The sequence below is a fragment of the Sinohyriopsis cumingii genome, chromosome 1 (genome assembly GCF_028554795.1).
Source record: "Sinohyriopsis cumingii isolate HCF-2022 chromosome 1, ASM2855479v2, whole genome shotgun sequence".
Classification (NCBI taxonomy): Eukaryota; Metazoa; Mollusca; class Bivalvia; order Unionida; family Unionidae; genus Sinohyriopsis; species Sinohyriopsis cumingii.
In genome coordinates this window covers 177,050,465-177,073,726 of record NC_142961.1, presented here as the reverse complement: position 1 = coordinate 177,073,726, position 23,262 = coordinate 177,050,465, and the positions used below count along the sequence as shown (strand labels likewise).

Below are 23,262 nucleotides of genomic sequence, written 5' to 3'. Positions count from 1 at the left end.
TCAAAGTTTCACATTAACTGTCTGACAATAGAACGGGGGGGGGGGACTATTGACACACACACACACCTTGCCCCAATGTGCGACCGCCCATTTGACATGCCTTTTCTCGCTGTGATACGCCTTATTATTCCCCCATGACAAGCCCCTTTTGCATATTCTGGTCAGTTCTGGCTAAATTGCAAAATAGCTGAAGTTTTGATTTAAGTACGCAAACAATAAAGCCGGTGTGACTAATGAACAGAATCCTTATCCTTGCATTGATCTTGTGAAAAGGACTGCCCTTCGGACATACTTCAAAGAAACCATGTTCGACCGTGTGTCTATGTGTAAGTACCAGCAATAGATTACCAAATAAACGATGCCTATTTTGTTGTTACTTACGATGCCATGGACTTCATTTTAACAGTTCAAATCTGCAGTCACAAGTTACCGTACATGTGGCAACTGTTTTTCTCAAGTTTTATGCCCCACCTTATTTCCTTTGGTTTAAGTCTTAATGCATGTAACACTGTTTGCTAAATAAAATATTTATTCAGAATTAGTTCTTTAGGGCCACATATACTGCATGGTATATTTTGTTTTATTCCTTGTAATTTAATAATGGTAATTAAACTTTTCATATACGGTAGAGGAATGTCAGGTGTTAACTGGCCGAGTTTCTTTGGCGGAAATGGAGATGCGATTTTGTTTGCAGAGAAAATTTCAACGTGATCATTCATTTAAGCTAATTGGTGACAATTTTATTCTTTTAATTATTTTTTTTTACTATAGTACTGTTGTAGTTGTTTAAAAAATCTGAAATTTACTTGAATAATGTTTAATCTTCACGTTCTATTTACTGAAGAAGAAAAAATGAAAAAAAAAAAAAACTGTTGTGTGATATTAATTATTTCGTCCAGTGCCGGGTTTAGACGTGTGTGCGTGTGATTTGAATTTTTAACGTAGCTTTAACAATTTTTCAGTCATATCGCTACTATGTCAGCAGTGTGGCAGTTTCGACTGTGGATTGCATACGTTATATTTATAAATGGTTTGGGGTTGGGTTTTTTTTTCTGACAAATGAAAATTGACAGACATAATGTAATAATTGGGACTTCGCTGCGCAAAATTGAGAGATAATACGAGATCGGGATGTAGATGAGGAAATACCCCCAAAATCGGGAGGTTTTTCTCCCGGCTTGAGAATTGACATGTATGAACTGTCCGGGCTTGTGGAATTTCATTCAGGACTTTAGTTTATTTAAGTCACCAGCCCGGGGCCTGTGCCTAACAAATTTGTTTTAGCACTTACCAGTACAGTACATAAACTATTATATCAAACTGCAGATTCAACTTTTGAATGTGTAACCCAAATGTGGTCTCCTGTCTGCCTCGCTCGCCAATGTTTATGTTTGTATTCGAGGACTGGCTAGTATAGCGTCACGGTACCACGTGATCTGTCTTCTCATCAAAACTCGGAAAAACTCGGCAATTTACGGAATCGTGGTATCTTCCACGCAATATAATCACTACCCGCTTACGATATTTAATTTATAAACATTGCAGTCGAATTAAAATCTGTAGAGAATTACATACGTAAAAGGAAAATTTTGATTTCTAGTCTCCTTTAAACCTTTTCCACCTCCATTGGCTGCTGTAGTGGCAGAAGTGCCGGTTGATGCTTAAGTTTGTCTGAGTGGTTTCCACTGATGTAGTCCTGGAATGTTTAGATTCTTTGGATCGTGAAGAAATCTTTCTCTTCGAGGTTGCCAGATCAGTTCTCCTAGATGTTTTAACACCTGAAAAATGCCGTGTAACACAATAGCGGTTTTGTTTTCAACACACGTACGGTTCCTACTCTTCACTTTTATAGTTTTCATCTCCCTTTGTTGGTTTCTCTTTCTTTATTGTTGTTGCTTTTAAATAAATGTCGGTTCATCTTTTTTGACGTAAAGAAGGTTCCAACTCTTTCTTTTTATAAATACTTTTTATTAAATTATGATAAGCTGCCGATAATGGAGAATGAGTAGAAAGTAGCAAACATTCTTCAAGAAGAGAAGAAATAGCAAATAGCCAGATATAAATCTCAGGTCATTCTACTCTGGAATAATACTCGATACAAACGTTGTGGTGGTAGTATCACTCCTGGTATGAGAATAGCCTACTGCAGACAACACGGGTTCATACTGTACTCACTCTGTAAATCTAATGAACGTTCATGTGGATATATCCAAATTGACGTCACGAGTGCGCTATATTCACATTTTTTTTTTTAAAAAAAGCGCACCCTGACTGAATAATATTGCACGCGTTCTGATTTTTGAAACATTAGCATCGATCCGCCCATAGGTTATACGTATAGGCGCATTTACCCATTTTCTCGACTGTTCTCACGACCAGTCAAAATGTGGAAGAACGGAAAGTCATCGATCATTAGACATTCTATTCAGCATACTCTTCAATTATGTCTACCTTGTGTGTGAAGTCATCGTGAGCCATCAACAAGATTACAAACACGGCTATAAATAATAGAAGACTGTCCTCTTGAGGCAAGGTGCCTCAAGAGAATATTGGCTTATGGACCATCAGTGCGGAGAAGCTTGGGACGAGGAACAGTGAAGCGGTGCCAATACTATTGACAATCCTTCATTAATCTCCTCAGCGGCCCTCGTGAAAGCCACTCGGATCTCAGAGAAATAGAGATACACTATTCAATGAATGCAACAACAAAAATATGTTTAATGTATGTGTATATATTTTCCTTTCGCTATTCACAACTATAACTTAAACTTCCATCCATGTTTGTGGTTCTAGTAGGTAAGCACTCTTACCCTTATGTGTGAGAGAATATAAGTATGTGTGTATTTGTGAATATTTGTATCCGTTTATCACCTTACACTTTACTCGTTTATAAGAAGATGATCTATAAGTCTCAAAGGATAAGCATAATAATGGAAATGTTAATTTTGTTTGTAAGGAGTTTCACTTCTGAAGCATCCCCTTTATTTATAGTTTACCTTTTGTGTGCGACAGTGCAGTTAATCGTCAGTAGCTGAGTATGCGTGTTGGTTAGTACATGTAGGTGATGTTTAGTAATTACAAAAACAATATTAAGGACAATAATACTTCACAAGATGAAAACAAAATATGTAGTACTGATATTAACTGGATATTATTAGGATTCGTACACACACACACACACACACACACACACACACACACACACACACACACATATATATATATTACACTATATGTACATTTGTCTAAAATCTTAAACATGACAATATATGCTCTATATGACAATTAACGTAAGAAAACCTGTACATTATTTCGATTTCTTCCAGTTCAATAAATCTTTGTCAACCGTCAGGTCAAAAGCAAATGATATCCATTCTGTTCAGGTAATAATTTGTGCTCAACAGGTATTATCACACAAGTATCTTATTTTTATACATTTTCAATTTAAAGCTGTACTAAAGAACATTACCTGACTAATGTTCCATCTGTACTAAACTTTCTTGCAAGCGCAACATTGAATGTCAAGTTATTTATACATCTGGGACAATCATATAATACACATGCAAGTAGTTTCCTTTAAAGGATAGGTTAAACAGCAGACAAAATTAAAAGATACAACGATTTCAAAATATTAGAGAGAAAGATTAAAATCCTATGATGTAGATGCATGCATAAAAATGAAACTTAAACAAAATATACATTTATCATTCTATTTGCGTGCTACTTTCAAATCAGAATGCAACACGTATATCATGATGGATCTCATGGTGTCTTCTTTTGTTTCTCTCTGTACAAATTTCTAGCAATTACGGCCACTGAAAATCTTTGGAGTTGATTTTTCTACCGGCGAAATCAAAATATGCTGGATCGTTAGGCAATGTCTCCATTTCAAAAATCCAGTTCAGAAGCAGGTTTCCAGAAGGTTGCTTGTTTTTGTTCTCTGGGTAATGTAGTCCTTTTTCCTTCCAGTGAATGGACAAACCCCTATCACCTACAACAGATCTAGAACTAGTGAACAAGGCACACAAAAAAAAGCAATAGATCAAATTTAATCATTCGACAGAGTTTAGGGGAAACAAAATGAATGAAATATTTTAAGTGTTTTAGTTCGTCTAATTTTTAATAACATTTATATTTTGACTATACACAAGCAAAGTAATGAAACCTAACACTGTTTTGTTGCAGTTTGAACTAAGTATGCATTCGAAAATAATATAGGGTAAGTCAATTAAACTGAGGTACTGGTACCAACGCTTCCTCATCTTCGTTACATTTATTTTAAAAATTAGTATTTTAACCTTTACCCGATATGTTTAAAACGTATTTTGCATTCTTAGCAGAAGCTCTGACAATTACGTTTCCGTGTATTAACTTTAAAGATCTTTCCTCCTTCATATAACTCAAGCTGTGTTAGAAATAAACCAGAGTTAAGAAAACGTTACCTTGAATATTTGGAAACAGAGTAAAGAGCTTGTGCACATATGCATGATATAGGTGCAAAAATGACCAAATATTAGCCTCGCTTCGATTCCTACGTGCATTCTCGTACCAGATGGTTGGCGCAATTTTGGGAATAAATGGTTTAAATGACTTATCCTTGCTTTTTAATGTCACCCAGTTCACGAAATGTGTCCAATGGTTTTTATGTGGTGAAAATCCCCAAGTATTTAGGGCTGGATAGAGAAAAACTGTGTTGTTTTTGGGAACGTCGATATATGTGTTCCTATGTGCAATTAGCGCATGATTTTCGCATCTGCCGTGTAACGAATATCCGTTTATATTATAGTAATTATCATACTTGTTGTGCACCAACTTTAACCATTTGTAGAAAAAAGGTGAAACCTCAATGTCATCTTCGAGTATAACAGCTATTTCTGGTGAATGATCACTGACATCCCATGTATAAATCCATTCCCCATACACACCCGCGTGAGACGGCTGAATGTGGATATATTTTGTACCATGTAGAAACTGAAAGGAGTGTGCGACCTCCAACGTTTGCGTATCCACCTTTCCATCTTTGGATCTGTCAATCCAAATGTCAAGAACGACAATGTCTTCGAAGTATGATGCATTATTTAATGAGTTCAAGAGTCTTTTAAGAGACATTGCTCGATTTCCAACAATACATATGATCCTGAGGTCTATTTCTGAATCACATTCACTGACTTCCTCACATGTAAATGCATTTTTCCCTTTCCATGCGATCAATGATTGATAAATACACCCAAGGATTGCTGTTGCTGCTGATACAATTATCATTATTCCAAGACAAAATTTGAATGATCGCATGTGTATTAACGTTGTACTTTTTGCTGAAAAGGAAAACAAATTTACACAATCTTGTATTCAAATGAAAATGTCAATTTCGTTAACTATAATTGGTCACGTTCATTATATCAATTTATAAAACACTCCCAAAAAAGAATGGAACTTAAAAATGAATATAAAAACTATAAAAGTTTTATTTTACCTCTTTTAATCGAAGTATTGGACTTCTGGTTGAAATCAATAATTAGAGTATCTCCTTTCCCTTTTTCTGAGATCAAATTTAGTGCAATTACTTCAATTAAAACTCATGTAACAGAGTTAATATCCGGGACATAACATTTACTAAACTTAACTTCAAGCTTACATATACGAGCCACCAAAACATTTTTGCAAAGAACAGATTAAGATGCGGATTCGTGATAATCTTAAAAAGTTAAAGAGTACTGTGTGATACGAGATATTTTAAGAATCTTCCATATCGGACAATGAGAATATTAAACTCCGGTTATGGGACCTCCTAGTGGTATAAATTACATTTACCTAATGATAATGAATTCTAATCAAACAGCAATATCTTGCATATGAAAAAATTTAAATTTATCTGCAACAGTCGTAAAGTTCCACCACAGCATGAAACTTACTAACACTTGATCGATAATAGACCAGACTATCATATACTGTACTTCCAAACTGCTGTCATAGCTGCTTACAAACGTAAAAATAACTAGTCAGCACGGACTGCTCATAACTGGAGAGCACTACTAGGTAACTCACCCTCCTAAAAATACCATATATCGTCAACAGTTTGACATTTAGGTAAGCCTTTTGCCCCCACGCAGGTATAACTAATTTATGTACTTAACAAAAGTTCAACACATTTACCTAAAATAGATTTTTACATCTGTGTGAAAAATATTTGTGTGGTTTCTACATTTGACTGATGATTTTGTTTGATGCACACACAGTGGCTCATTTAACCGTTTTTTGTTGGTTTATTTTTTGGTTGTTTGTGTGGTTTTTCCATGTGTCACGAGGTTTCGAATGCATATACTGTACATAAGGCCACCTCCTTCATAATTAATGTAATCGTTTATCAATCTTTGTATTTAATAAAATGATGTCTGTCAATCTGTTCTTGTTGCATTATCTCTTTGCCAATGAATTACTTTATCAGATAGCACCGTTTGTTGTGTTATTAGTAATGTCTGCATCTCTGTATGCTTCTCCTGACTTAATAATGCATGCATGTCTTTCTAATTTGAATCTGAATTGTAGGCTGTTATGCTTAATTTTCCTGTATTATTTTTTTTCCTGATAACCTTTTATACAAGCAATCAGTGCTCTCAAAAACACAGAACCAGAGACAGAGATGTGTTCTTGGTACGTAGACCAACGGGAATACTTGGAGTTTGAGTTAATCGGTCCGTTGTTCGCTGAAATTAAACCGATCGTAGTCTATGTTACATTTGCTCTCAGCACAAGGCTCACGCTTTCTTTTGGTTGATTAACAACAACATTGAATGTCACTCTCTTTTCGTCATTTTTTCGATCCTACATTGGTTACCTCCTTCGTTTACCTTTTCAAAATGTATGTGCACTGTTTAACTATGCTGTTGGAAATGTACGTGTTTAATAGTACTATAAATTATACACATTCATATGTAAAAATCAAACTCTTTCAGTACTTGAAAAAGTAGATTTTAATCCTCCCCAATCAAACTGTTTCTTAAAGTGACAGTCATTTCATCGTTGATATCGACTATTTCTTCATTCCATTTCATAGGGTGCATTTGGAGTACCGCAATTACAATCTTTTATCATTTACATGTTAATGCGGTAATCATCTTCCAGATATTAGGTTAAAATGGCGGTGTTTCAGTTTGGAGGTATTGATGGGTTCTGTCACTGCTGGACGGCACTCCATCCGTGGACCTTCTTTTGATCGCGCTGGTGAGTGAAGATGACCTTGAGAAGACGGTTTAAATTAACGGGGAATCAGACACTTTGCATTCCATTTTAGGTATCATATCACTTGGATTCTCAGTATAGTACCGGCTTCAGTCGTAGTATTGTTGTACTACATAAAGTGCTATTCATATGTCTTAGATTTTTAACATCTGATAAGAAGATATTAACCTCAGTCGTTAATTCGACTGAAATCATCTTTCAAGATAGGAAACGATTTAATATGGGCTCCTTGCTGTAAATACTACGATTTGATTGGAAGAAAAAAGCATTGAAGAATGCAAAACTTTAGTACGACGGGAAAATAGTTGATTCTTCGTTGTACCCGATTACTCTTCAAAAGAAGCTTTATTACTCCAATCAGTACTGTCTAACATACAATACTGACACTTTTACATTATTTTATTTTCATGTGAATTTTTCATGCAGTAATTATAAATATTTAACCCTACTCGTCGACGTATACGGGATTTTCATGTTGCGTATGGAGTTATAAAAATATAAGAGAAATAAATATGTTACATTGAAGGTTCCAAATGGAACCATTGAAGTGATTGGTACCCCCGAAATGATTGATACGACTTGGCATGATGCTTTATGGCAAAAATATATTGTCCAAGGAGAAAACATTGTGGCAGAGTCTAGCGGGATCTAACATAGGATTCGAACCGGCATTTTATGGACGCGTATCCGGTATGCTGACCAGTGAGCCAAAGAGGATCTCTACATAAGCTCTAAGAAGTAGCTTCAGCTTTCCGTGAATGTGAATTCTTCAGATGAGCTATCACGTCCACCACCACAATATTTACTGCTCAGATAGACAAAAGGTACAGTCAACATTAACTTGTTGATCCTTTATACTCTTGTGTTGCCATCGGCAACAGAATATGCAAACAGAATACAGAATATGCAAGCAGATCAAAATTTTTCTTTGCTTTTGGTTAATAGACATTGATTTTGTATCCATCTACCCGCCTATATGTCTCACTGCTCATCATTTATATATGTATATACACAGACAGACGGTCATACATAGATATTTCACTGTTTACTTGCTTTCTTGATAATTATCTTGTACAGTCGATTCAATTTCGTTCTGCACCAACCAACGAGTACTTGTGAGAGAGATATCCTTTTCTCGAGTAACCTTTGTGCATACTCCAGCGTAAAATCTGACTTTAAATTTCAGACATTTTAACTTTCCTCTATGGAGATGATATACACAGTCTCATTTACAAAACAATGTCTTGGAATGGAACAGGCTAGATAATACTACTGACCTGTCATATCTAACAAAAAGTTTGTACACAAGTAAATGTTTACTATTAACATTAGCAATATTTTAACGAATGTTAATGCTTTAATGAACGTTACTTGTGAATTTCTGTATGTGCTTTTGATTAATGTCTCTTTAGATGGGCAGATAATGTGTATCAATATTTGTTGTGTATTGTTTATACTTTGTCATAATCTCTTGTTGATATAAATGACAATAAATGAATGGAACTAATTAATACTCTACGTCTTCTGAAGATTATATACTTTAATCAACTTTCAACATTTTGGGATGAATTTCATAATACAAAAGTTGCGAGCGATTTTTATGACAATGATTACTGGAAAAAATTAACAAAAAAATAGGTGCCTCTTTACTTCCACGTAGCCTACGTCCCAGTGTTATGCAACGAAGTTTTTGCTTCCATTCTGCAAAAACACTTCATCCATTGTGAAATCCCCTTATGGAATTCCCTGATATCCACGCTATCTAACGCATAATATATTTACGATTGAAGGACGAGGTCTATGAATGATTCCAATACCATGAGACCTGTACATAAGGACCTAAAGACAATGTACAGTTTAAAGTCCTTCTTAGATTATGAAGGATTAGTTTTAAGTGTGACCCTGAAGACAAAAATGGCACACTCTGGACAATATAAATTTAACATCGTGCTTGCATTTTTAAAAATGGCAGTCTGAGAACGAAGGGAATTGAACATTAGTCCATGAATTCAACATTAAAATTGCACTCTGAGGGCAATGGGAAGGGTATAATATTAGTCCTTAACATGACATTTCCCATTGTCTACAGCAACTAGCTTGGTCTGGAGTACAAAAAATTGACCCTAGAGACAAGGGGAATGGTAATGCTAAAATATCAAAAGCCTTAAAAAAATAACTTATTTACTACCAGCAATATCATCTATGACCAAGACCGACCTCAAATGACTAACATCCATACTTTCGTGCCAGCACCCACTTCTACCGACCTACACAGTCTTATTGATCAGCACCCAAGATTACTACCAAACAGACAGTCTTACTGGCCACCATCAACATTATTTATCAGCACTCACATATAATGACCATCACCAACACTTACCAACCAAAACCAGAATTACTGACAGGCACCCAAATCTACCAACCAATCTACAACATGAATGACCAGCATTTGATTCGATCAATCAATATTCCTACTGACCATTACTCACACATACTGACGAACACCAACTTCAACTGACCAGCACACAGTCTTACTGAACAGCATCTAGATCTACCAACTACGCCACGCTTACTAACCAATAGTCTTACTTACAGCACTACACGCCGGCTGTCATGTAACACACATGCAAAAATTGGTGAACTGCTATATATTGTTAGTATTTGAAGTAATGACGTTAAAGACGTATTCTTGGGCAGAAAATCATTCATCATAACCATCACATATGCACCCATTTACAAACCAAATGTAGGAAGATAAGTTTCTAGGACAGAATCCTACCTATTTGCTCGATGGATATATCTGAGATGTAGATATCAAGCTCCACCTATACCTCCGACCATATTGGTAGTGTTTGTAAAGTTGCATATACTGTACGGATGTTATGATTGGTTGTCATCAAGGCAATCAAATTATAATAACTCTACAATGGACATCGGTAAAAGTCATACTAAAATAACGAAACTGTTAAGGAATGTAGCGGAGACTAGAAAAGCCTGGAGCATTAAATTAAAGTGCCAGAGACTAAAGGCAACACTAAAATTCCAAAAGTAGTGCAGACTATCAATATTCCGGGATGTTATATTAAAGAATATGGTAGTGACTAAAATTATGCTAAAATTACGAAACTTTCACGAAATTTAGTTGACTCTAGAACAGAAAACCCAGAACAAATGATAACGAAGACAGAGACCTTAAGTAATACTGAACTTTTCTAAATAATAAGCAGATTTTCTATAAATACAAACAATCAGTAAAATATTTTAAAATTATGTCTTAAACTAAACATCCCAAAATTTCAAAGTTGTCACGCATTTTAGCAGAGATTAAAAAAAATCCGGAAAAAATTCTGGTAGGACTAACATTTCAAAGCTGTCATGGACTTTAGCTGCGACTAAAAGCATTCCAGAAGAATGGTAATAAATAATGTTTTGATTAAAGATAGTGCTAAAATTCTGACACCAATACGGAATTTATCCGAGTCTTAAAACGCAATCTGGAAAGAGATTAAAATATACGCAATATTATAAATAATACTACAATTTCTAAGCTGATACAGAATTCAGCAGATACTAAACAGAAGTAACCCCAAACCGTGAAAAAATGTCCTCATCGACTATCCACGTCGCAAACAAGCGTTAATGAAAGCTGGAAAAATGTAAGGATCCAGACAGAAAAAAGCGCTCTTTGAGTCCTCCATGTATTAAACGAAAATACTTGTTATATCTGTCGAAAGAAAGAAACTTCGGTCCCAGAGTGTCCACAAAGTCAAGGAAAAGCAACCCTTCATTATAAGAAAGGCGAATGGTTTTTGTTGTTGTTGTTGTGGGGTCTAACGCCATTTTTCAGCACAAGATAGGCTATACATGGCGGCCAGCATTAATGGTGGAGGAAGAACCCGGGAAAAACCCGGAAAGAACCACTGACCCACGAGAAGCTACTGGCAAGCTTTCTCACATACCAACATTGGCCGAATCCAAGACTCGAACCCACTCAGACAGAGGTGAGATGGCAGTGATCCGTAACGGAGAGCGCTTTAGACCACTCGGCCACTAGGGACATTGCCCTTAGAGTGTATTTATATACATGGGGAAATAAAGAGAAAAAGAGAAGAGAAATAGGAGATTTCAGAAGCAAAACAAAAGAAAACAAGCAGGAAAAAGCAATCCGTCTACGGAGATAGAAAACAAGACACATAAAAGAAAAAGCATGCGAACTTATGTGATACGTTTGAAATTTCATTGTGATTCTTTTTTACAAGATTAGACCAAACATAGGGGAAAACCAAAATGTTCTTTTTCTGTTTCGGCATAGCTTCATCCAGTATCGCCAATTGGCATTTCCCATATGTCATTCACTCAAATTGATAAACCAAAGGTTTGAATTTTGTAAATATACCCATTTTACTTGCCATCGTGTAAATATCTCTGTATTGGATTTTGATTTATCTGTCTACCGACAAGATCAACTGGTTCATTTTTCACAAATTCCACTGAATAAAATAAGCGTACATTGTTTTTAATTTTACATTTGTGCATGTTTTTCGTTCTTAACCCATTCGGGGATGGTATGTATTATCATTATCTGCAAACGTCATGTCCATTAAAAGTTCAACGCAAAATATTCAATCCTCTCAAACATCCGTTATGTTATTGCGTTTATATCTTATTTGCTGTTCAAATTTGATATGTCAAAACTAAAAACAAAAGTTGAAAACTTATACTCTTCACGTATGTCTTAAGACCTTGTTTTAATGCTCTCACAGCTGGATGGATTGTTTCATTAGTCTGATTGTTAAGCCTAACTAAGATTTCACTAAATTTCAAACATTTTGTAATGATGATTACATATTGTCCAATTGCAATGAAATATTCATGCACTCATGTAAACTTCTTTTAATTTAATCTCTAAGAGTTTTTGTTGATAGTTGCATTTATTTCTGAATATTCTCACGTTTAAATTCTTCATTAACCCAGAGACAACTTCAAACATAGTTATAGTTTGGTATTAATTTGTCGAGTCTGGAATTTTTTCATTTGTATTGACTTTACGTAGACAGATTTTGACATACATGTACATTATATATATATTGCTAGCCATGGGGTGGATTCACCTGACCTTTTTTTTACCCCGTGTGACCATTAACGTCAAAGAGATAACGAATGTTAAGCCTTACCCTCTAATCACGATTCGGTTTGGAGACTCAAAAATATACTCGAAAGGCAGCCTAATGGCTAGGTATAGATCCAATATTTATATCCAAATATGTTCATGTACCGGAGATTAGGTTAACAATCGCTGTAAATATACATATATTATCCTGATGTTATAAATAGGCATAAGCAAAGAAAAAAGATCACAATAGTCAACACACAGCTGAGTTGTCTTATACGAAAATAATCGAATATTACGGATACCTGTGAGATGTGATCACATTGTCAGTCGGGGCTTTGCGTATATTTGTTTCTCGTGCCTGCTAAAAATGAGATTCATAATTGAACAACTCTCAACTACGGGATCGTATATATTGCTAACGTCTGTGCATAGAGGACTCCTGTAGGTTAAGATCCCTTACCTCTTGTGCATAAATGTGTTACAATAACCTTTAAATTTCTGACGAATGCATAGTAGAGTTAACTTTCTTTAAACAAACCTGTCAAAGAAATGTTGTATTCACCAATATGTAATTTTATTGCACTATTTATGATCTGCTAAGGCTTTGCGTTGTGTGTTCGATACTTATCCCCAAAATCCAGACTGGAATGTAAATGTAATTATTCACACACGGATCTTATTCATTTAATATTGTTTGACTTTTGACTTTTAATATATAAATATTAAACCTCTATCATTGCACTTTGGGGAATATATCTTCTTTGGCAACATTCACTTCACTACCGAGTCCTGTCCAGTGTACTATTTAGTCAACATCTTTTAAAGTCTGGCGCGCTCCATCAATAAACCGGACTTGTACTGTGGTCGAATCGAGTTAAGTTGTTTTAAACATTGTAATTTGTTCCAGCATGTTATATTATTCCAGTCCCTCTGCTCTCTTTAACTGCCGGTGTTTTAAGATCAGCTGGTATGTACGTTCTAAATTGAGGCAGGCTTAAACAAATAATTGGAGGTGGGGGCTGGTGACAAAAATCGAGATGAATCATCTGAGCTTTGATTCAGGAACATATTTAATATATAATACAAATAACAGGTTATATTACTGAGTACAAATAAAATGTTATATTAAGGAGTACAAATAAAATGTTCTATTACTGTGTACAACTGAAATGTTCTATTACTGAGCACAAATAAAATGTTCTACTGCTGAGCACAAAAAAATGTTCTATTGCTGAGTGTAAATAAATGTTCTGTTACTGAATACAAATAAAATGTTCTATTACTGAATAAATGTATGATATATTTCATCTTTAATTACATAAAAGAAACGATTGTTTCACTCGAGGCTAAGCGACTTGTTACAGTGTCGAGTGTTTTGTAACACACTATCAAATGTATCAGGTTCTAACATAGAAAATATAATAATATCTTTCTCTATTCACAGGGAAACACATCTGAATCAAAACAAAAAAAAAATTAAGCCACTAATTTTAAAACGTTTACACATAACCATACAATAATGTGTGTTCATATACAGAGGAAAGTTTCTATCTGATTTATTTTGCATTATTTAGCTCTTGTTCTGTTGATGTGATGTGTCATTTAAACATGTAAATAGTTCATATTTTATCTCAACTTTGTGTTACATATTTATTTAAAAAAAAGTGTGATATCATGGTTTTTAACTGAAGAAAAGAGTCCATATATATGCAGTCTTAGACTCAAGAAATTCTAATATTTTATAACACGTATCATAGGTAATGTTAAGACCTTACGTGTCTTTTAAGTACGTACAACTCTTAGTGTATCGTATGTTATCGGGTGATTAGTTTAACAAAAGACGTCGTGTTATTTATTTGAAATACAGTCAAACTCAATTGCGAAATGCAAGATTTGTGGTATTATTAGCAATAAAGGCCTGTATTCACTATTCACTTCAATGTGTACTATTGTGATCTGCAATGATGTGATAAAGGTGTGATGTGCCTCGTACAGTTTGATTTATTGTACGTTTTATGGACCATACTCATTTGGAGGCAGGTTACAGTTTGATTTATTGTACGTTTTATGGACCATACTCATTTGGAGGCAGGTTACAGTTTGATTTATTGTACGTTTTATGGACCATACTCATTTGGAGGCAGGTTACAGTTTAGGTCATGTAATAATGTCCAACGAGATGAGCATAATTTATTGATGAGTTGGTTGCGAAGTTAATTTCCATTTGATTCCTTTGATCTTTTTCTTAGTTACCCATTTCATCTTCTTTGTAATCCTTTTATATTTAACTTTAGTTTGCTCACCTTTCGTCTTTATAAAGCTAGCTCAGCATCATTTGGATATTGTTACGTGTTTAGGCTCGAATAAACAGTAACACAAGAAAGAGTGAAAACAACAAGCTTTCGAAAAAATATAATAAGTTATTTCCCTGGAAAATTCTGTAAAATTAAAAAAAAATCTGAACTTACGATTTTAAGAGTCAAATCCAAAAATAATCCAAGAATAATCCACGAATACAATTTTTGAAGTCCTCATAACAAAATGTTCGAATAATTTCAAGTTCGAGTCCTGACGAAGAATCCAAGATGGAAGACGATGACGTATGTTGTATTGTGTAGTGTTGAAGTCTACAGTTCCTTGTAGAAACAAGAAATATCACTTCAGTTTTGGAAATCTGAATAAATTTGTATAAGAGCTGTCATTCCTCAAGAATTTCATATGAGCACACCTATTTTCCATGAAAAAGAATTAATCCTTTTGAATCCAAGTAATTTGAAATAACTCCCAACAGCACAACATATAACTTACTGTGTAACAGACCAATTAACACTGAGAATATCTCTCCAAAACTTTCCCTTGTCCCGCTATAGTCCCATCCATGTTGCATTTCCTCATGTTAAATTCCCATTGTATGTATATCGTCCCACCCATATTAAATTTCCCTTGTCCGTATATAGTCCCACCATGTCAAATTCCAGTTCTGTACGTATAGTACAAACGACCAAATTTGATATAGAAGTCACATTGTCCGTATATTGTCCCATGTTCAATTCCCCTTGTCGCTAGACAGTCCCAATCCCTTGTCGCCAGACAGTCCCAATCCCTTATCGCTCTATAGTCCCACCCACGTTTAAAATTCCCCATGTTAAATTCCCTTTGACACCAATTCTGATATACCCTATTTTAACATTAAGTCTCATTGACGTTTAAGTTGCCCAATCCCTTGTCGCTATGTTCAGTTTCCATTCACTCCATGTTAAATTTACCCATGTCAAATTACCCTTGACGCCAGACTGTCCTACGACCTTTATGACTGAGATTTCCATTGACACCAAAGTATCCTCATTAACTACTATCAGCAGAAATGAAAGCTGTGTTGCAGAGACAGTGTGTGATCATGCTTTTTAACGTAGCTTTAACAATTTTTCATTCATATTGCTACGATGTCTGCAGTGTGACAGTTTATAGTGATGTCTAGCACTGGGGCATCATGCCGCAGACATGTAACATGATGTCCCACCCAGTCACATTATCCTGACAGCAGGCCGACCAGTCCTAACACTAACCTCTTAATGCTGAGCGCTAAGCGAGGCAGCTGATAGTACCATTTTTGTAGGTCTTTGGTATGACTCGGCAGGGGTTCGAACCCCTGCATCCTAGGCGGACGCTCTAACCACTAGGCCACCGGAGCGGTCAATTATTGCATAGACAGATCGAAAGTATCAAAGATAGAAGAGCTATAGAAAAATATTAGAGAACATATCGTAATAAGTAATGGTCTTTTAATAGCAATATTGCCAATGAGTGAAGCCTGAAATAACCATATAAAGAAAAGTCTGCCACGAAGTCATTGCAAGAAAATTGACTATATCGGTTGTTGCTCTGTCTTTTAACAAAGTGAGAGAAGCTGTTACTGGTGGCGGAGGTATAATAAATGTCGTCAGTGCAAGCTCAGGAAGTAAATTCGATTGGTTGGTTAAATGGTAATTGTTTGTTCGATGTATGCGCAAAATCAGCATCAGCTCTCTACCGTGTTGATAACTTGGTTGGTTTAGAGTGCTGGTTATAAACTTTCGTTCTAGCTAATTATGTTCTGTTAATTGTTTTGGCGTAAGTAGTTTTCTTCGATGCGCTGTTGTCAATCTTGTAAAGAAAGAATCTAGCAAAAGATAAAAATCGTCAAATATTTCAATACATTCAACCAAAATTATTATTTCAAAAAATTAAATTTACTTTTTTATATATAATTCATATAGTTTATAATTATATATATATATATATATATATATATATATATATATATATATATATATATATATATATATATATATATATATATATATATATATATATATATATATATATATACAATTATAAACTGATCTATTGATTATTTTACACCTCTGGTTTATAAAGATGAAGTTTATTACGTTTTGTTTACTAGCACATGCATGCATAGATCTTAAAAATTATTATTAATTTCTATAAAAAATATTTTAAGACATATACAAGTGACCCATTTTATTGTGAAACTAGTATATCTTGAGCAAGTCGAGGATTAAAAGCAAACAACATAATTCGTTATGAAAAGAAACCAAAATTTAAAGAAGAAATAATCCTTTCTTAAATGTCTTTTTCTCTCGTTTGCAATTTTTATTCTACCAGTCACTGAGATATTTGTGCTTGGTTTTTTGGTGTTTTTTTTTTCATCTTTATAGTTTGATTACTTTTGCCTAAAGCCAGTTTTTAAAGACAATTTAGTAAGATAAAAGGACCAAATACAGTATAAATGATAGTATTATTGTTACGAATAAGATTACTATTGCATTAAACTGACTTCGCGTGAAATTATGTATACTTGGAAAGCAAGTTATTATTTAAGAAAGAATATATACAGTACCACACTATTTACATATAACAATATGAATAAAGAATTGTAAGTAACGCTTGTTTTTATATGTTACGGTATATCTTTCTTGGAGTACAAAGGTGTATTTGATAAGAATATAATGTTAATTGCATTTACGATATAGTTCTATCCATACGAATTAGATTTGTTTATTGTGAATATATTGTTGGTATGCTAATATTATTTTATGTGTTATAGACATGGTTCGGTGTATGTATAAGTTATTTCAAGTTGTTATAGATTTTTAATATTCTCAGAAAGCTAACATCTGAGTGCTCGGCATATAAGCATAGCCTCATTGAATTAATCATTGAATGTATCATTGAATGTATCACTGAATGTATGGGCACTATGAGATTATGACAGCATATAAACATGCCATCATTGAATGTATGGGCACTATGAGATTATGACAGCATATAAACTTGGGCACTATGGATTATGATAGCATATAAACACAGCATCACTGAATGTATGGGCACTATGAGATTATGACAGCATATAAACATACCATCATTGAATGTATGGGCACTATGAGATTATGACAGCATATAAACATACCATCGTTGAATGTATTGGCGCTATGAGATTATGACAGCATACGGCATCATTGAATGTATGGGCACTATGAGATTATGACAGCATATAAACATTCCATCATTGAATGTATGGGCACTATGAGATTATGACAGCATATAAACATACCATCGTTGAATGTATGGGCGCTATGAGATTATGACAGCATACGGCATCATTGAATGTATGGGCACTATGAGATTATGACAGCATATAAACATACCATCATTGAATGTATGGGCACTATGAGATTATGACAGCATATAAACATACCATCGTTGAATGCATGGGCACTATGAGATTATGACAGCATATAAACATACCATCATTGAATGTATGGGCACTATGAGATTATGACAGCATATAAACATACCATCGTTGAATGTATGGTCACTATGAGATTATGACAGCATATAAACACGGCATCATTGAATGTATGGGCACTATGAGATTATGACAGCATATAAACATACCATCATTGAATGTATGGGCACTATGAGATTATGACAGCATATAAACATACCATCATTGAATGTATGGGCACTATGAGATTATGACAGCATATAAACATACCATCATTGAATGTATGGGCACTATGAGATTATGACAGCAAATAAACAGACCATCGTTAAATGTATGGGCACTATGAGATTATGACAGCTTATAAACACGGCATCATTGAAAGTATGAGCACTGTGAGATTATGGCAGCATATAAACATACCATCATTGAATGCATGGGCACTATGAGATTATGACAGCATATAAACATACCATCATTGAATGTATGGGCACTATGAGATTATGACAGCATATAAACATACCATCATTGAATGTATGGGCACTATGAGATTATGAAAGATTATAATTACAGCATCACTGAATGTATGGGCACTATGAGATTATGAACAATAAATAATTGTTTTCTTTTTATAAAATAAATAGCATTATCAACTGTTTTGCCTTTAGGTAACTTACGTATATTAGAGAGATGAAATGAATGTATCATAAGCTTAAACAGTTCAAATTTTCTATTCAAAATTATTATTAAACAATATATAGAATTGTGTGCGCTTACTTCAATCTTTCATAGGATCCAGTGTTGGATTCGTATAACTAGCTCAGATACTATTTAATAAATAATTTGTTGAATTAATTTGAAAGTCAGAGGAATAGAGAATGAGAGGGCATTATAAAGCAAAACCTTCGTACAATATATTCCTCTTGATGGAGTAAACAATTGACATTTGTAAATGTCGTAGTCTTGATAATTAGACTGATTTTTTGTGAGTTTGGAAATAAATAAATAGAAACTTTGATAATGGCAGCGAAATAACGTTAATAGTGAATGCAATGAAAACATGGAATCATTTACCAAATATCAGCATCCCACTGGAAGAAGAAGAAAAACTATTCACTAATATATGAATGTTTGGAGTAATAGGAGTGCTTAATTTCATATGCATTTTGTTATCTTAACCCGATATTTGGAAACAGTTAGAGCACTAATACATGTCTTTTTTGTGGCTCGGGCTCGTACATAAAGTCACTTCTATAATTATACAATATTTACTATTATATATATATATATATATATATATATATATATATATATATATATATATATATATATATATATATATATATATATATTAAATTTTGGTCCGTGTGACAGACGGTGTTAAGAGGTTAGACCACACTGTTTAGAGTGTGTACATATATGGAAGTAACCTATGTGATTTAACCAGGATGGTACGTCTATTTTGAATCTTTCAATGATGTTGGGGGTTTAATACCGTTATAACAAAATACAGACTTTACAAATTTCCAAGCTATCTTCTCCAAAAACTTAATTTCATATATGTCAAATATTATCCATAAGACTGAGGAAGAATGTAAGGTTCTTTATAAGATATTAATAAAATCAAACACAATGCCTAACAATGAGATAAAGTTCAAAGTTATACAGAGTTTGAATATTTATGTACATAAATGCTAAAGAATATACCCAGGCACAATTAATAAAATCCGCTTTTGCTTCAGCTAAGAACAACAGAGAATTCTGACAACAAGGTCTTTCCTAGAAGTAACAAGGATAGATGAGAATGGAAATTACTCTTTATAAAATACTTTTAAAGAAGCAACACAAACTTGTTTTGGGAATTTGAGTAAAGTAATTTTGGGGAAACATAGTGACTGGGATTGATTAAAATTTTGAAATTGTCATGGTATTAGACTTAAAAACCATTTTATTTAAAAATAAATTGTATTCATGAGTAACGATGCTCCACTAAGCTATATTGCACTTATATTCATATCCAAAATAAAATCGAGAGATTTTAGTTTAAGGGGAGTTGAGGAATCATTAGATGCTATTAATGATATCGAAAAGTATCATTCTTTACTTCGCATACAGTGATTACGGATTTTTATGTTTGATTGGTCCAAATACGCTCATGAGATCCTTGCGCGGAACTCTCATTACCGATTGACTTCCACTGTAGGAGTTCTTCTTGCACCGCCTTAAGCAGCCAATTTATTCTACTACTGCAACACTGTGCCAGAAGTCTTTCCAGTCGGTAGCCGAAATGACATTGGGGGAAAATGGGCGAGCATCACAGAATGCATAGAGGTTACATCGGTTAAAACATGCCCGTCCATCCTACATCGAAATCTCCTAATGACAAACTAAAACGAGAAAATAAGCAAATGTTCCCATAGTGTGGAAGAATAGAGAAAATTCATCTCGCTGTCCAACAGGAACATGCAAAAGCTATTAATAGAAACGCGCGGCATCCAAGTGTAATGGAGTCTGTCACCATCACATTACTGCTTCCATGCGGTATGGAACTAGCATCCCACCCCAAGGACAAGTATGGTTTAAATGTCAACCTATGAAAGTAAAATAAATTAAGCTCTCTTAATAAGAGAATGTCAACAAATGCTGGTCTAGCAATGGACAGAGCGTTATCTACCAACAGAATCCTTCCAAATCGAATAATGGCAATATCCTGATACATAAAGATTCGTTATGGGAATATGAGTTCCATGAGTGCCATATAAATGCAAATCAGTACTGGTACGTATTATCCACAACAACAATTCCAGATTTGTAAAATGTCTGCATCTAGAGATCATCACTTCGGGCAAATATCCAAGAAGTGGAACGTGTTTCCTTATGCCATATTTCTACTGCATCTGTGGGGAATGTCCATACTGGAATCGAACCAATTTTCGGTGGAAACGTTGTAAACAGTTACAATCAGATCTGAGTATATTGCATCACAACTACTTCAACTGATCAGACCGAATTAGCTATTTGACATCACACAAACATTTCCATCATAGATCTATTGTTGAAATATCATATCAGCGTCTGACAGTTGCTCTTAGAATTCTAATTTATAAAAATCTAATTTTTCTGCTCGATTCTGGGATTACTTTATTCAGGCGCAAGAATTAAAACTTCTGAGCCAAAAGTAAATTGTTTGCTGACAAGGCTTGCAAAAATTGGATATCATTCTACTCGTTTTATAAATTCATTATTAAATCATTACCCATTTGAGATCCTTCATATCTGCTGCTGATAAGCGTGAATATTTATTGAAATGGAAACCATTAGTTGTGAATAAGTCAATGATCGTGGTTAATAATAGAGTTATCAGCATTCGCAACACTTTATTTTCTCTACTTGTTACTTAAGCCCCGGTATATATGGTTACCATTCTCTCCAGATGAACATTTAATGATATTTTTGACAAATAACTATACACCCATATGTGGATGGTGCTTACTGTGAATAATTGAAATTAATCACTTTAAACTGATGAGATCAAAGCTCGCTAACTTTGATTTATCTGTCTGGGACAATAAAACTTTAGAAAATATTACCAAACAAAAAACAATTCACAATGAAACGTATAACAGCTGCTGTTGAAATTAGTAGTTGTAATTGTTGTTTACTTCTATGCCAAAATTATTTTTAAATTATCATTTTATTACGTTTGAGTATTGGATCAAAGATCTATATAAAAAAAACAAGATTATGGTAAGCATAATTCTTCATCTGTACAAAACGTTTAATTACTTTGTCTAATTTAAGCTATGTACAAACTGGCGAAATCGGTAATTAAACGTCTGCATTGGTTATCCTATTAAAATGACTTGTGCACATTAAAAGTAACCATACACATAATTGTCTGCTTTTTAAGTGTGTACGTGGAAAACTTAAGAATAAATTGTTGAAGGTGTTCATCATGTTCGTAATTGCACAGAATCAATCTAATACAATTAATACCTTCTTCTGATGTTTAAAATAGTTTATATTGGCATAGAAGTCTATTTGATTTGTTGGAAGTTGAAACATAGCTTGTGACCTATTGTTGCAAATAAAAAGAAAGAAGAACAGTAACATAAATAGCAGAAAGAAGAATATTATTATCATTATGATGATAACTATAATGTTTTTGATGGTGATAGCAGCAATAACTTCTTGCAACTTACATAACACAGACTGGTCTCGTAAGGCCATTTTGTTTTCTTAAGAACAAAGTTGAAAATTTGAATCAATCTCTGATATACACAGTAATCACATTCTAGTCCAGCTCAACATCTCACGAATGTATGATCGATTTGTAAAATGAAGGCATTTACTGACATAAAGGCGAAGCGCGCACATGTTCACTTGCCAGTTTTATTTGCTTAACTGACAAGAAACTTTTCCAGAGCTGATACAGATCGTGAACGATTTATAACAAGCAATTGGTTTAAGTGCGGTGAGGTACACCAGACTAAGGCACTCAGTTTTCCCTCATAGCCAGGTCTGGTATCGTCAAAGTGATTACGAAGATACCAAGGATCAAGCAGGGCCAGTTTTATATGTTTAGCAACTCTGTTGCAATATATTTACATTTTGGGGATGTGAAAAATGTACTGGCAACATGTAAAGTTGTAATCACGCTTTCTTATATAAAAGGGCTTATATCACTGATTTAAATTATAGGTACCCATCCCAACATTTGTAAATCAAAAACGACTTCAATTCTTTGTCTACAGGAGATGTAAGTGTGGTTAATGGACCTATATTGTAGCATTCCTAAGTGAGTAACTGAGTCAGTTTCATAAATTATTTCTTCGCTAAGTGTTAGGGACAGCTCATAATTTGAATTTCTTCTATTACCAAATCTGAATATTTTACTTTTGTTACGACTCTATGGTCTTAAGAAATGCACCACAAAAAATCAAAACCAACACGTTGAGTAAAATTAACGCATAATTCAGTCCCCTTAAAGACAAATTGAAAGTTTAAGAGGGACATAATTATTGTGAGTAAAATTCCAAATAATCCTAAATGTCCATACATTGGTCCAAAATTATAGGATTTTCCAAATGAATTCCAATAGTCTTAAATCTCTTGAAGTACCAAG

The 23,262-nt window shown here is 34.2% G+C and overlaps 1 protein-coding gene across 1 annotated transcript; it reads right to left on the bottom strand.

Moving 5' to 3' along the window:
- Nucleotides 1-1,995: 1,995 nt before the first annotated feature.
- Nucleotides 1,996-22,503, bottom strand: LOC149808450 (uncharacterized). The gene is made up of 3 exons (XM_089950638.1): nucleotides 22,340-22,503; nucleotides 4,443-5,315; nucleotides 1,996-3,991 (listed from the first exon to the last, which is right to left on the bottom strand). The coding sequence occupies exons 1-3, from the start codon at nucleotides 22,365-22,367 to the stop codon at nucleotides 3,807-3,809; spliced, it is 1,086 nt and encodes a 361-aa protein (XP_089806764.1). The 5' UTR covers nucleotides 22,368-22,503; the 3' UTR covers nucleotides 1,996-3,806.
- Between the last annotated feature and the right edge of the window lie 759 nt (nucleotides 22,504-23,262).

Coding starts and splice junctions, on each gene's coding strand:
- LOC149808450 (XM_089950638.1), bottom strand. CDS start 22,367: ATGGCCTTACGAGACCAGTCTGTGTTAT. Junction 5,316..22,339: donor ACGAGACCAGTCTGTGTTAT/GTAAGTTGCAAG, acceptor TTTCCTTTTCAG/CAAAAAGTACAACGTTAATA. Junction 3,992..4,442: donor TCTGTTTCCAAATATTCAAG/GTAACGTTTTCT, acceptor GATCTGTTGTAG/GTGATAGGGGTTTGTCCATT.